This window comes from Equus caballus, chromosome 1 (assembly GCF_041296265.1).
Source record: "Equus caballus isolate H_3958 breed thoroughbred chromosome 1, TB-T2T, whole genome shotgun sequence".
NCBI classification, from domain to species: Eukaryota; Metazoa; Chordata; class Mammalia; order Perissodactyla; family Equidae; genus Equus; species Equus caballus.
In genome coordinates this window covers 9,839,539-9,853,040 of record NC_091684.1, presented here as the reverse complement: position 1 = coordinate 9,853,040, position 13,502 = coordinate 9,839,539, and the positions used below count along the sequence as shown (strand labels likewise).

General features: G+C 50.0%; 1 protein-coding gene across 2 annotated transcripts in view; it reads right to left on the bottom strand.

The window, feature by feature from the left end:
* The window catches only part of CPXM2 (carboxypeptidase X, M14 family member 2), a 130,471-nt gene that overhangs the window by 94,387 nt on the left and 22,582 nt on the right, over positions 1 to 13,502 (bottom strand). For both annotated transcript variants that reach the window (XM_014733353.3, XM_023637665.2), the window contains exon 3: positions 3,340 to 3,449. In XM_014733353.3, the coding sequence (XP_014588839.2) occupies positions 3,340 to 3,449 (110 nt within the window). The remainder of the gene's footprint in view (positions 1 to 3,339; positions 3,450 to 13,502) is intronic.

Sequence of the window (13,502 nt, the reverse complement as noted above, 5' to 3'; positions counted from 1 at the left end):
GACAAGATATGGTTATTTTTAAACTGCGTTTCAACCCATACGTGTGGGAAGATGCATTTTGGAGCACATGTGATGGTGGAATCAGGCTTCCTCTGGCGCTGATTCTGGAAGGTACGAAGCACAGAGGGACCCCAACCTAGTCATGATTTCCCCGTGAGGGAGTGGCATACAGAAGCCCCTCACACAAGCTTCAAGTAACCCTCCACTCTCTGTGGTTAACACCACGTCACCCACGGGGGTGGCTGGCCTAGACTCCGCCACTAAAGGAGCAACTTCACATTCTGAGGGCAGGGGCAGAGGTTTGTTTGGCAGAGGGCATCTGGGAAAATGATACATCACTGAAGAAAAGATGAATCTCCATTAGGACAAGCAGCACTGAAGTGGTTTTCACTGAAGTGGTTTTCAATCACCCCCCTGATTTGCACCCTGATTGGAGGCAGGAGAGTGTGTCTGCAATGCTTTCAGCCTGGGGAGTGTGCTTTCTCCCTGGGGTGTGCCTCCCTTGGGCGAAGGATGAAGGAGGCAGGAAGATGATCAGGACATAAGGACAGCCCAGCCGGCTGCCCCCTGCTGGATGACTGGTCCACGAGCAGGGCCTCCTGCATGGCCCCATGAAGGCAGGGCAGTGAGTAACCTCCACCTGCCTTCACCTGACATCCTCTGTACATGTCCTGTGTTCGGGGCACCGTTCTGGGCTCGGGGTGGGGAAGGGAGACAAAGCCCTTCTAACCTGGGGCTTCCGCTCAAGGAGGGGCAGATAACACCCGAGGAAGTAAGTCAGCCATGGGTCGGGGAGGGACGCGCAGATCGCACAGGGCCAAGCAGGGAGTTTCCAAGAGCACCTGGAAGCTACTGGAGGCTTTAAGCAGAGGAGTGAAATGACCCAGTCAATGTTTTAAAATTATAAATCAGGGGCCGGCCCAGTGGTGCAGTGGTTAAATGCACACATTCTGCTTCAGCGGCCGGGGTTCATCGGTTCGGGTCCCGGGTGCGGACATGGCACCACTTGGCAAGCCATGCTGTGATAGGCGTCTCACATATAAAGTAGAGGAAGATGGGCACGGATGTTAGCTCAGAGCCAGGCTTCCTCAGCAAAAAGAGAAGGATTCGCAGCAGATGTTAGCTCAGGGCTAACCTTCCTCAAAAAAAAAAAAAAACTAAAATTATAAATCACCTAATTTCACTGTTCAACAAATCCTGTGAGCGCTTGGGATCTTCATTTTTCAGATGAGGCAAAATGAGGCTCAGAGATGTGAGATCAAAGTTCCAAAGATCCCAAAATCTAGACATGCCAAGGCCAAGATCTGAACTCCACACGCCCAACATGGATGCCCGTGCTGTACACCCTGCCATCCACTCTGCCGGGGACGTCCCAACCGGAAGGACACAACCCAACCCCTGCCCCGATGACAGCACCACTCATTAATGCCCAAAACAGCCCCACGCCCATCTGATCTAGCCTTGCTTGGGCCTGACTTCATTTACTCAGAAGACTGGAACCCATGCAAGGTGCCGGAGTCACCGAGATTATCAACTGTCACGCCTGCTCAACCTTTGAGCGTCCATCCTCTTATCAAATACAGTGTCCAGTTGTACACATCCAAATGTTTCTTAACAGCTGTTATTTTAAAAAGAGAAAGAATATTTATAAATCAACCTTTGGATTTCATTAAAGTTAGTTCTGGAAACGTTCTACCTGAATTCGTCTGAACAGAAAAGCAGTGATGGTTGAGTGGTTTGAAAGTCTCTTTGATGCGGTCAAGTGTCGAGGGAGGAGGGAAGAGGAGAAGCCTGGAGTCAGAGCTCCGCTCAGATGCGGCTAAACCCATGACCTCCCTGGGGAGGGGCCTCAGCCACTCCTGTCCAGTTCCCAGCACAGCGGCTGCCCAAAGCACATTTACAGTGACCACTGAGGGAATGAGGTGTTGGCTCTGCCGCGCAGAAGCTGTTAGCCTTGATGGCCATCCCGCGTCTCGGGGATGAACAGACCACCCCCGCCCAGAAGCCTAGATGAGATGGTGCACATGCAAAAGGGTTTGGAAACCACATAGTTATAGAGTAATTGGAGAAAGAAAACTAAAACATTAGAGAACCACACAGGACAGCACATGATCAAATGCTACATGGAGAAGGGACGGATCAGCAGGAGCTGGAGCAGGAGGGAAAAGGCATTGTGGATGGGCCAGTAGAATGACGCCCCATCGCCCACTAAGACATCCACGTGCTAACCCTAGAACCTGTGAATACTAAGGTTATGTGGCAAAGAGAAATGAAGGTCGCAGATGCAATTAAGGTCACTTGAGATGGGAGATGATCCTGTATTACCCAGGTGGGCCCAAGGTCCTCACAATGGTCCTTAAAAAGTGGAAGAGGGAGACAGAAGAAACAGCCAGAGAGACGGCAGCTTGAGAAGGCCTCAACCTGCCATTGCTGGCTTAGAAGAGGGAAAGAGCCACGAGCAAGAATAGGATGCCTCTAGAAGCTGGAAAAGGCAAAGAAACGGGATTCTCCCCTAGAACTCCGGAAGGAACACAGCCCTGCCCAGACCTTGATTTTAGCCCAACAAGACTTCTATCCTCCAGATCTGTAAGGGAATAAATTTGTGTTGCAGAAGGGGCTATGTTTACGAGAATGTGTTAGAGCAGCAGGAGGAAACTAACACCCTGGAGGAAGCAGGATTTTCACTGGGTGGGGTAGGGCAGGGGAAGCGAGTTGCAGGTAGGGGGACCTGCTTGAGAAAAGGCCTGGAGTCAAGAACTGCAGGGTGTACAGAGTGTCAACGAGGGGCTCCCCTTCCGGGAGCAGGACCTCGACAGCAGCGAGGGCCAAGGTTATGGTGGCCCTTGAGTCTCAGGGAGGAAAGCCAGCCATGATGTGCCAGGCCCTGGAGAGCCACTAAGGGTTTGGCCTGGGGAGAGCCACAGAACAGCCTGGAAGAGGTGTGTGTAGAGGGGAGGTGAGATGCATTGGCAGGGAGGCAACAGAGGACAAATGCCACTGCCTGCCCATGCCCACAGGTGTTCTGGGTTCTCCTCCTGACCTTTCCAGACAGACGACTAGAGGGGAAGAGCTCAAGAGCCAGAGGCGGACCAACCTGGGTCCAGGAACTGGCAGCATCCTTTCCACTAAGTAGTCTTTGGAGAAGACACCCACCCTGAGTCTCAGAGCTCTCTCTGTGAAATGAGGATTCCACAGCATTGTCCTTCCCGCTGGGAGAATCAGGGCTGAGGCACTGTAAACATCATGCATGCCACCTGACCCAAGCTCAACGAGCCATCGCTGTGTCTACAACCAGAGCGCCCAGCAGCACACGCAGAAGCCTTCCCACGGCCCTGGTACCTGGATGTTGAGTCTCCCTCGATGCGCCCCCAGGCCGTAGCGCTTCGAAGTGGATGCATGGAGCTGGAAGTCTGTGATTTTTAAGGTTTCCAGACCAAGAGGTGGGCAACCTGGAAAGGACAATGCTTGTTAAAAACAAGGACAGATGTTAAAAGAAACAAGTGCCTGGTTTTCTAAATCTGGCCACGTGCTTTTCCGTTTTTCCTGAACTCCCTCTCCTCATGGCAGCCCCACCCTCTGGTATGCCCGGGGTTTCCACACAAACATTGTCGACTCAGCTGTCAAACACTAAGCCAATTTTCTTTCTTGTCGGCATTTCCTTTCTGGGTGTTTTTGCTCTAATCTTCTTTCTCTCTGTCGCTGTCCATGCTACTGTCTGTGGCTGTTTCCAATTAAGGCTCCTTCCACAACGTGACACAGCCAGGGAGCGTTATTGGTTAGAAATTTTGGAGTGATCCCAATGAGCTCTGCAAATTAATCAGAATTGGTTGATTTTGCTTCAGCAATTCTGGCCTTTTTATTGTGCATGCTAATGAGCAGAGCAATATAAATAGAAAAAAAAATCTATTGTCTTCCATTCTTGACAAGGCTAGTAATTCTGAGAACGGCTACTCCACACAGTCTGGTCCAAGCTGCCCCTGGAATAAGCTGCAGGCACCGGGCAGGCCCTTGGCCATTCTCCTGGTCCAGCCCACCGTCCCCATGGATAAGAGCTTTAACAGCAGCCCTGGGGCCGGATCCCAGGCCTCCTGACTTCTGGGCTGCTTTTCTCACCACCCACCCTGCCACGGGGCTGGAAATCTCCAAGTGATGCTATCTCCTTCAAATCTGACCCTGGAGAAAGAAAATAAAAACTCCGGAGTAGAAGTGAACAAATCTATTTCTACTAGAATTATTGGAAACCTCTAATGTAACAGAAGCAAATTTAAAAAGCTGTGTAGTCACTGCCAAGATAGGAGTGTGCCCAGGGATCGCAGGGTCACCTGGGGACGTGGAGGTATCTGTCCATCCAAGACAAACCCCTGCAGGGAAAAGGCCCCTCTGGAGGCTGGAGGAGGCTGGGCAGACAGCAGTCACTGGGGTGCTCTGTGGGCCCTGGGGTAAGATAGTCTGCCCAAGGGCTGCAGCCAGAGGAATCCAGGCCTCCAGGACCTGAGATGCCCTCAAGTCTTCCACTTGACTTCTCAGAAGAGGAAACAGAGGCCTCGAGACTTGAGGCAAGCCATCCAAGGCGTCTCTGCCAGCAGCAGAGCTGGACCTCAGATGCCAGCCTCCAGATTCTCAGCTCCTGGCTTGCAAACAAGCCACGCTGCTTCCCTGGCCCTGTCCATACCTGCCGGGAGGCTGCCTGGCTTGGTAAATATTTATCAGCCATCTGTGCTGTGCTTGGGGAGGCAGAGGTTCAGGTGCCAGCAGGGCGAGGAGCATGAGGAGGGAGGTGATGGTACTGCTGCCACTAGCCAGACACTGCAGGAGAACTCGCAAGGCTTCAGGTGGCACCATGAGCAATAATGCTCCAGCTGGCTTCTGCGAGAGGTGGCTGTGCCACAAGTGGGGCGTCATGTGTCCAATGGGGGGTCCATGCAGTGAGCCTGAGAAGGGGCCATGCAGCGGGGGGTGGGGGGCACACATGAAGCAAGCCAGCTGTACCTGCCCCTCTGCGTTCCTGCCACCTCCACAGCTCAGCCCCCAAGCCCAGGTTATAGAACAGGGGGAGCCCAAGGCCCTGTGCTGCTCCACTCTGGCCTCAGGACAGGTGGCACCTTCTCTCAGTGCTGCTTGCCCCTCTGGACCAGGACCCTTCAGGCTCTCAGACCCTGGTGGTCACTGGCACGCACCAGAGGCCCTGGTTGGGATTCAGGGCAAGGCACGAGGGTCAAGGTCACTGCCTGTGCTCTCTGGGAAGCTGGACTCTCGGATGTCCTTCAACCTGCCACTCGGAGCCTGGCTCTGACCTTGGGCTCGCAGACTGCCCTGCTGCTCCCAGTTCAAACCTCCTCTCCTCCTGGCTCCCCTCATCCCCTTCTCCTTGTCCCAGCTCGCCTGGGCGTCCAGGCACATGTCCAGGCACATCAGCATCCTCAGGAATAACTGCATCTCCCCAGCCTTGACCCCAAGTTGACCGGGCCACGGTTCTGTTAGACAATTCTGTGCATCCTGGGAATGGCCTCTACGTGTCTCAATTATGGCAGATGTGCCAGCTTTGCTTTCAGACCCTAAGTGGAAACAGGGCGCTGGTTCTGTCCCACCTCTCCTGGTGCTCAGTTCAGGTCCCCAACATTCCCATAATCAAGCAACAGAAACACAAAACGGATCTGCCGCCAATTCAATGAACCTATTTCACAGCCACATTGAATGTTCCATCCCCTTAGGACTTCCTTCTTAGTAGAAAACAGGGCAGGTGGTGAAGTCCACATACTTCATCCAGCTAACACCTCCCATTTATATCGTTGAGACAGGCAGACAGACCGACAGATAGATAGACAGACACACATATATTACTTACTAGTTAAATAAAGCAACAATAATTGCCATCCAATGCATTTCTTCCAGGAAAAGAAAACATCCATATGTATATTAATATTTTAATTCAAAAAGGAACTACCTGAATAAAATTGCATATTGATCAAAATTGCTCTTCTGTTGATATGTGGAAGCTCCGCCACATCCTCTCACCAAGATACACAGGGGTGAAAAGGAAGTGCCCGTAAGTGGGCTGTTTCTTGACTGCACGTCTAACATCAACTCAAAAGCTTGATGGCTGCCCTCTCAGGGGGGCTAGACCATCACGTACACGTGGCAAGAGTGGAGTCCCAGGCAGCCGGTGGTGCTGTCAGCTGCCACATCAGCCAAATGTCCACTCTTGTCCACTCTTGAGTTGACGTGACATCACAAGCCAGAAAAGCCAGTCCTTCCATCCACGGCACAGCTGACGATGCCTTTGGTGGGGAGCCCAGATAAACACACACGCTCTCGGCCTGCTCGGAAATGTTGCCTCCCAGGAATCCTAATAAGGATTTTTCTTCCCTGTTAGAAGACACCATCTTTAGAGAATTTAGTTTTGTTTGGCAGCCTCCTCCGTCGTCCACGCCATTAATAAAGATGCTAGAGATAGATCTACACTGAGAAACTGCAAGGCCCTTGGCGGCAACACCAATTACTGACACACGGGGGTTAGCGGGGCACCTTTGGTTGTGAGAAACCAGCAGTATTTAACGCAAGCAGAAATGGGAATGATTGGAGGGAGGGCAGGAAGCTCTCAGAGGGGACGAAGGCAGGGACACAGGACAGGTGCGGAGTGGAGCCAGAAGAGCCCTCGTCATCCAGGCAGCAGAAGCCACCAGCCGGTGCACTGCCAGAGGAGCAGATCGACTCCCACAGCACTTTCCAGCCCGCATCGCATCTTTCAAGGGCCTCCACTCAACCTCACATCCCACCTCCCAGACAGAGTCCGACTCGCCTCGTCACACGTCTGCCCACTGGGAAGGGGGTGCTGTGAGTGAGGGGAATGGATGCCGGTCACTCACGGGACAGGCGTGTGGAGTCACCTGCCCAGCGTTGCAGGTACATAAGGGCCAGCGCAGCCTTGTGCCGTTGAGGTGGAGTCGGGTCTTGCAGCCGCCCCAGGAGTCTATAGCTCCATCTCCGCTTGCTCTCCACCACTCCCTTCTTGAATTTTTGCATTCTGCACTCTGGCTTCTGTCTCGAATCATGGGGCTCTCCTCATTTGGTGGCCCTTTTGGGATCCTCAGCCTCTTCTTGGTCTCGCTGCCATCTGCTCCCTCTTGCTACTCCCTCCCTCCACCCCTGTGGCTTCCATAACACGATATTCTCCAGTTTCTTTCCCTCCCTTGTGTGAGGGGAGCCTTTTCCTGCCCTTCAGCACAGGGTGTAACCCTCGGACTCGGTAAGAGTCCTCCCTCCCTTTCCCTTTAACAATCCACAGTGGGCACCCATGGCCTCACCCACGAGATGTCACAGATGCCGTCTACACTAGTAGGAATCAAATCACACGGATGGAGTTTAAACCCAGGACACCACTCATGAGCATGTTTGGAGACTGACTATTCCACAGCCTTCCATACGTCAGGCGTGGCAGCAGAAGCCGTGGTGGCTCCTGTCGCTGCCGATGTGAAGGCCACAGCTGAAGCACACGTGCCAAGTGTCATCCACAGTCCACTCCTGAGGGAGCTCCAAGGCCGCAGCGACTTCCTCCTCCTCGGCATTCTGTCTCCACACACTCAGATGGCAGAGGCCCCAGGAGGGGTCACAGAGACACAGCACCAGTGCCGTCTTCACTCGGGACGTTTCTCTCCATTCCACCAACTCTCCACTCTTCATTTTTCCCTTTGAGAGCTTCCATGCCTTGCCTGCCATCACATATCTGTCTTACATTGACTTTCACTCCATTCCCATGACCATCAACGAAATTTAGTTCAACAGACGTTTACTGCGTCCCTACCTAACACAGGGGGCCATGCTCCATGACGCAGGACCCCTAGGCTCAGCTAAAAGCATGTGCTAAACCAGCTGGGGGTTCCCCACCTTTCTAAAGTCACATCTGAAAAGATTTTGTAGTTAACAAAAAGTTTAAGTATAAAGTAGTTTAAGGGGCCAGCCCAGTGGCATAGTGGTTAAGTTCATGCGCTCTACTTCAGCAGCCCAGGGTTTCACAGGTTCAAATCCCAGGAACAGACCTACACACTGCTCATCAAGCCATGCTGTGGTGATGTCCCACATACAAAATAGAGGAAGACTGGCACAGACGTTAGCTCAGGGCCAATGTTCCTCAAGCAAAAAGAGGAAGACTGGGAACGGATGTTAGCTCAGGGCCAATCTTCTTTACCAAAAAAACCAAAAGTAGTTTAAGCATAAACTCTCTGCCCTACACCCCTTTATGCAAAGATGAATGAGGGAAAAATCCCAGGTCAGAATAACATTGTTCCTGACAAAAGTTTCTAGGCCCATTGTAATGACTTGTACTCAAAGCTTGACACAGAAATCTCCACATTTAGAAAAATGAAGGATTTTCCTACACTCAAGAACAGGACAGGAAAATAGACATGGGGAAATTACCCCTTGATTTAAAGATTCTAAATTAATTCAAAATACACAGTACTGAAATGTTCTCTGTACTAAACGCTTAATTCAGCATTTCAGTATATTCCAACTGGACTCATTTTTCTCCTCTTCTTTCTACCCTGGGAACATCATCCTCAAGATTTTCAGCAGGTCCCTTCAATGCCCAAAATGAGCAAAGTGAGTTGCTCCTGCTCCTTGGGTTCATCCACAAATTTGGCAGAATAATCCTACGCTAGAGAGAAAATCACACAGGATGATCAAGAAGCCTCTGCGAAGCAAGCTCAGCCCCTCAGGAGAAAGGTGAGGGTGGGAAACCTTTAACATACAGAACAGTCTGGAGGCCTCAGAGCCCCATGGGCGAGGTGGGCCCTGTGCTGACACAGCACTGAGAGCCAGTGAGGTCCCCAGTCGTTCAGGGATCTGCAAAGGGCCGGGGGGCCATTCCTCCCTCCGGCTGCACCCTGGGCTGGCAAAGGCTGAAGAGCAATTCAGAAAGGAACAGGAAACACCAGGAAAGGTGGCCACTAGCTCCCACAACCTGGGGCCAACGCTCAAGGCTGCCTCCCAGCCCTGGAGGTGACATCTGCACAACTGAGTTGCTCAGCTGCTCCCTGGACTTAGGACACAACGGGGGACCGCTGCTACCATTATAACCCCAAAGGCAGTTAAGCAGCCAAACAAAATCTACAGAATGAGGCAGCTGACGTCAAGGACACCTCCACGACCTCAAAACGAGAACCCTGGAAGGGCAGAGGGTATAAAAGGACGTCCACGGCTGCCAGCAGACGACCAAGAGAGGAACGAGCAGACCAACACGAGACTTCTCACTGGAACCTGGGCATCCAAAGGGCTGAGGGAAAAGAAATTAGGATCCAGAACCCACTCTCAGTCAATAGCCAAGGTAACTAAGGACATCTTCAGACATACGAGAACTTAGAAAACTTACCCCCTGGTCCATCATAACCGTAGGCTCTTGCTGAAAGAACCGCTGGAGTAACATGCCAGACACACACACACGCACGCACACACACGATATAGTGAGTGCTGAATACACTGCACAGTGACTTCTTCTCAAAAAAGTCCGGCGGACGCTACCAGCCACAGAACTCCAAAAGCAATGCAAAGCTGGAACAAGAAGTTAGAGTTCTTTTGGTTTTAAATTCTCAAAGGGACATCTTGTCTCTGTCTAAGCGGCTGTCAATCACGACGCCACCTTCCAACAACGAGGACTCTTCTTCATCCTTTAGAAAACTTTACCGAGGAAGACAGCAGTGCTGCATTGGTGATCCAGGACAAGCGAGGAGAAACCACTGTTTCAAAGCTTAATTTAAATATCCGCAATTGGAAAGTCAAATTCCAGAACCCGGAGCGATGGTGTCCTTGTTGAAACTGTAATATGCTTGTAGTAAACTCAAGATTATAATGTCAATTGAGGAGATAATCACTAGGTTTAAAGAGTGCTTGAAATCAGTGGGAAACTCATTCCCAGCTCTTCACCCCTCCTCTGGTTTCCAAGTCCCCAGCCAGGCTGCAGTGAAACAGCTCTGGCAGTAACACACACAGCAAGGACTCAGCTCTTGGCCCATCTGCCAATCAGCAGCCGCGGAAAGCCCCTCAAGACAGCCCCCGCTCCTTCTGCAAAAACAAACAAGAACGCTTTATCATCAAGTCAAGTTTTTGTTGTTTCCAAGAGGAAAAAGACTCTAATCCTGAGAAGCATGTGGATAAGGACGACGTGAAAAAAGTCTGAAGAGAACACTTCAGGAAGATATTAATTAGAGGTTGGAGATGTGTCATAATCTGGAAGAAAGAGAGTGACAGTCATCAAAGATGACTCTACTTTTCTCATAAAGGTGGCTCAGCTCTCTAAGAACACCCTGTGCTCAACCGGCGCCCCTTCCCAGGCCCGTGCGCTGTCCCTAAGGAGGTGGGCAAAGACGGGATCCTGAGCCTCATTGTACACCCTCCCCTCGACACACACACACTCAATGAAATCCACCCCCTGCTAAAATTCCCAGCACTGCAGCCACTTTACAAAGTGGCCATTAGCACTACGGCATATATTTATTGGTCCTCATCTGCCCTATCACCCCCATAAACTACCACATGTGCACACCAGCTCTTCAACAAATCGCTGGCGTCCAGTGCATTTAATATCAGGGAGGTCTCTGTGACCCAGAAGTTACAGGGCACAGTCAGAATATAGCGTAGAAGTGAGAATTCTGAATCTGGAGCAGCAATCCCAACACAGCGCCCCCATTACCCCAAATCTGTTCTGGGGTCAGGGCAGCTGTTATGAGAGTCAAGTCGTGAAAATTATTTTAAAAGGGTAGCGATTTGGGGAGCAACGGGGCTAATGTGCTAGCAACTCAGGGAGCCAGACCCTCTGAAGACATTTTGTCATTTAATCTTCATAACGACCGTGAGAGAGGGGCACTGTTATCCCTGTTTTACACATAAACAAAGACTCGAGGAGGCTTAAACAGAGTGACACAGCTCCTAAGTGTCTGAGTTAGAATTTGAAAACCAAGTGGACATTAAATTCCAGGCACAATCTTTACACCTGCTCTGTTTGACTTGAAAACTCGAGAATATAATACAGTATTTGTCTTTCTCTATCTGACTTATTTCACTTAGCATAATACCCACAAGGGCCATCCAGGCTGTTGCAAATGCAGAAGCTGAAATATAACAATGTACACCTGAAATTTACACCATCTTATGAACCAATATGACCTCAATAAAATAACTTAAAAATTGTAAAAAAAAAAAAAAAAAAAGAATATAATACAAATGCAGGTTGCTTGGTGGTGTCTGGGGTCACACCAGAGAAAGGAAGAGGAGCTGGGACAGGCGTCCCCAGTTGGCAGACGGGAGCTGAGAGCCCAAGGCTATCTGGTCTGCTGTGCTGTCTGCTGGAAATGGAGCAAGGAATTCTTCACGACCTCCAGAGCAGCGGCAGGGTCAAGCTCACAGCGGTTCTGAACCTTCACTTTCACTGTCGCCTATAAATCGAATAGCTCTGACTCATGACATTCTTTCCTTCACCTTTCTGAACTTGACATTCCTTTTGATCAATGAGAGTGTGGAGGCAGCTTCCTGGTGCCCTGGAGAGTGTGTTTGCCGAGGCTCTTTGCCTGTCTCAGACACCACTGGCTTCCCAGAAGGGCACGCCTCCCTCAGGGTCTTGGGAAAGGACCTAATCTCAGCCTTATCTAATCGCCCTTGGAAAGCTCTTCCCTCCTCTCGGGCACTCCAGGCAGCCTTCTCTCCCTGACCCGACATCAGAAGCTCCCAGGGAGCTTAAAAAAAGATACCCGGACCCCTCTCTAGAGACTCTGATCGACAGGGCAGCAGAGGGGCCCAGGCCCTGATCTAGAGCTCTCAATCTTCTGAGCCCCTTGGAACCTGGCTGCTGTCTTTTGCTTGGAAGGCTGCACAGGCTCAGAGAGTCTCCTGCCCCGGCCCCAGCGGACCAGACAGAGGAGACTCTCAGGGAAGCGGGTGAAGCTTCTCACGCCGGGAGCCTGCCCAGAGCTGCCTGCACTCTCAGAGGCTCTGAGCACTGATCAGTGGTCGTCCCAGTGGAAAACCTCCCAAGACTTCCTCCTCCGACACCCATCCCTCTCAGCCTACCCGCCCCAGCCTAAAACAGTACAAACCACACTGTTAACGTCACAGGGCAGCAACATGAGTTTTCATCACTGAATTCCCAAAGCCCAATCAATGTTTCCCAATAAATTAATGAATTTGTATTGCAATCCAATATACCTGATAATCACTATGTCTGCATCATCATGGAAAATCAATAGTGTGTTCTTTATATAGTGCTTATAAAGCCAAAAAAGGAATTAATGGCTCAAAATAGCGTTTCTCAAAACTCAATCACTTGCTTATTATCTTCATGAATTTTTCCATGTCCACGTACCACCTGCACTATTACTTACTTCATATTTTTATTTCAGTCAAGTAATATTAATGGAAATATGTTCGTGTAACAGGAAACTTTCTCAGTAGAGGAGAACATGGGAAAATATCTTCATGATCTCAGGGTAGGCAAAAAAAAAAATCCAAACATGAAACAAAAAGTACTGAAGGAAAATACTGATGGTCTGTATTAAATTTAAGAACATCTATTATTCAAAAAACACCATTACTAGAGTGGAAAGGTAGGCCAAGGAGTGTGAGAAGATATTTGCTATGCATGTATCTGAAAAAGGACTCATATCCATTCTACTTTCAAGAAAAGCAAACAAAAAACCCTCCTGTAAATCAACAAGAAAAACATGAAGCAAAAGACCTGAACAGGCATTCACAAAAGAAGTGTTCCAATGATGAGTAAGCATTAGTCACTAGCCTTCAGGAAAATGCAAAGTGAGACCACAACGAGATGCCAGCACACACCCACCAATATGAGCATGACTGCAAAGACAGATGTCAAACGTTGGTGAGGGGGTGAGGCAACCCTGCTGGCAGAAGTGTTAACTGGTAAAACCAATGTGGAAAACTCTCCAGAAGTATTTCCTAAAGATGAATACTCATGGTCTATGGCCCAGCAAGTCTACTTTTAGGTATCGGCCCAACAGAAACGCATTCAAAGATGCATCAAAAGACTTGGAGCAGGATGATCCGGGCAGCACTATTTGCAGCAGCCCAAAACCGAAAACCACGCAAATGTGCATTACCATAAGAATGGATAAATAAATTATGGTATAGTCACGTAAGAGAATGCTATAAATCAATGAAAACAAATGAACCGTAGCCACAGACAACAACAGGGATAAATCTCATGAACATAACATCAAGGGAAAGAAATCAGACACAAAAGAGTATACAGTATATGATTCCATGAATATGAAACTCAAAAACAGGCGAAAGTGATCTCTGACGGTGGTTACTTCTGAGGAGAGGCAGGGCCAGGGACAGGCTGGGGCAGGAGCGAGGCCTGAGAGGTCCTGTCACATTCGATTTCTCATCTAAATGATTGTTATAATCGTGCATTCACATATCCGAGTGGGGCGTATGACAATCCAATGATTTATTCCCTTATGATTTCTAGACTTTTCTGTATGCATGTTATA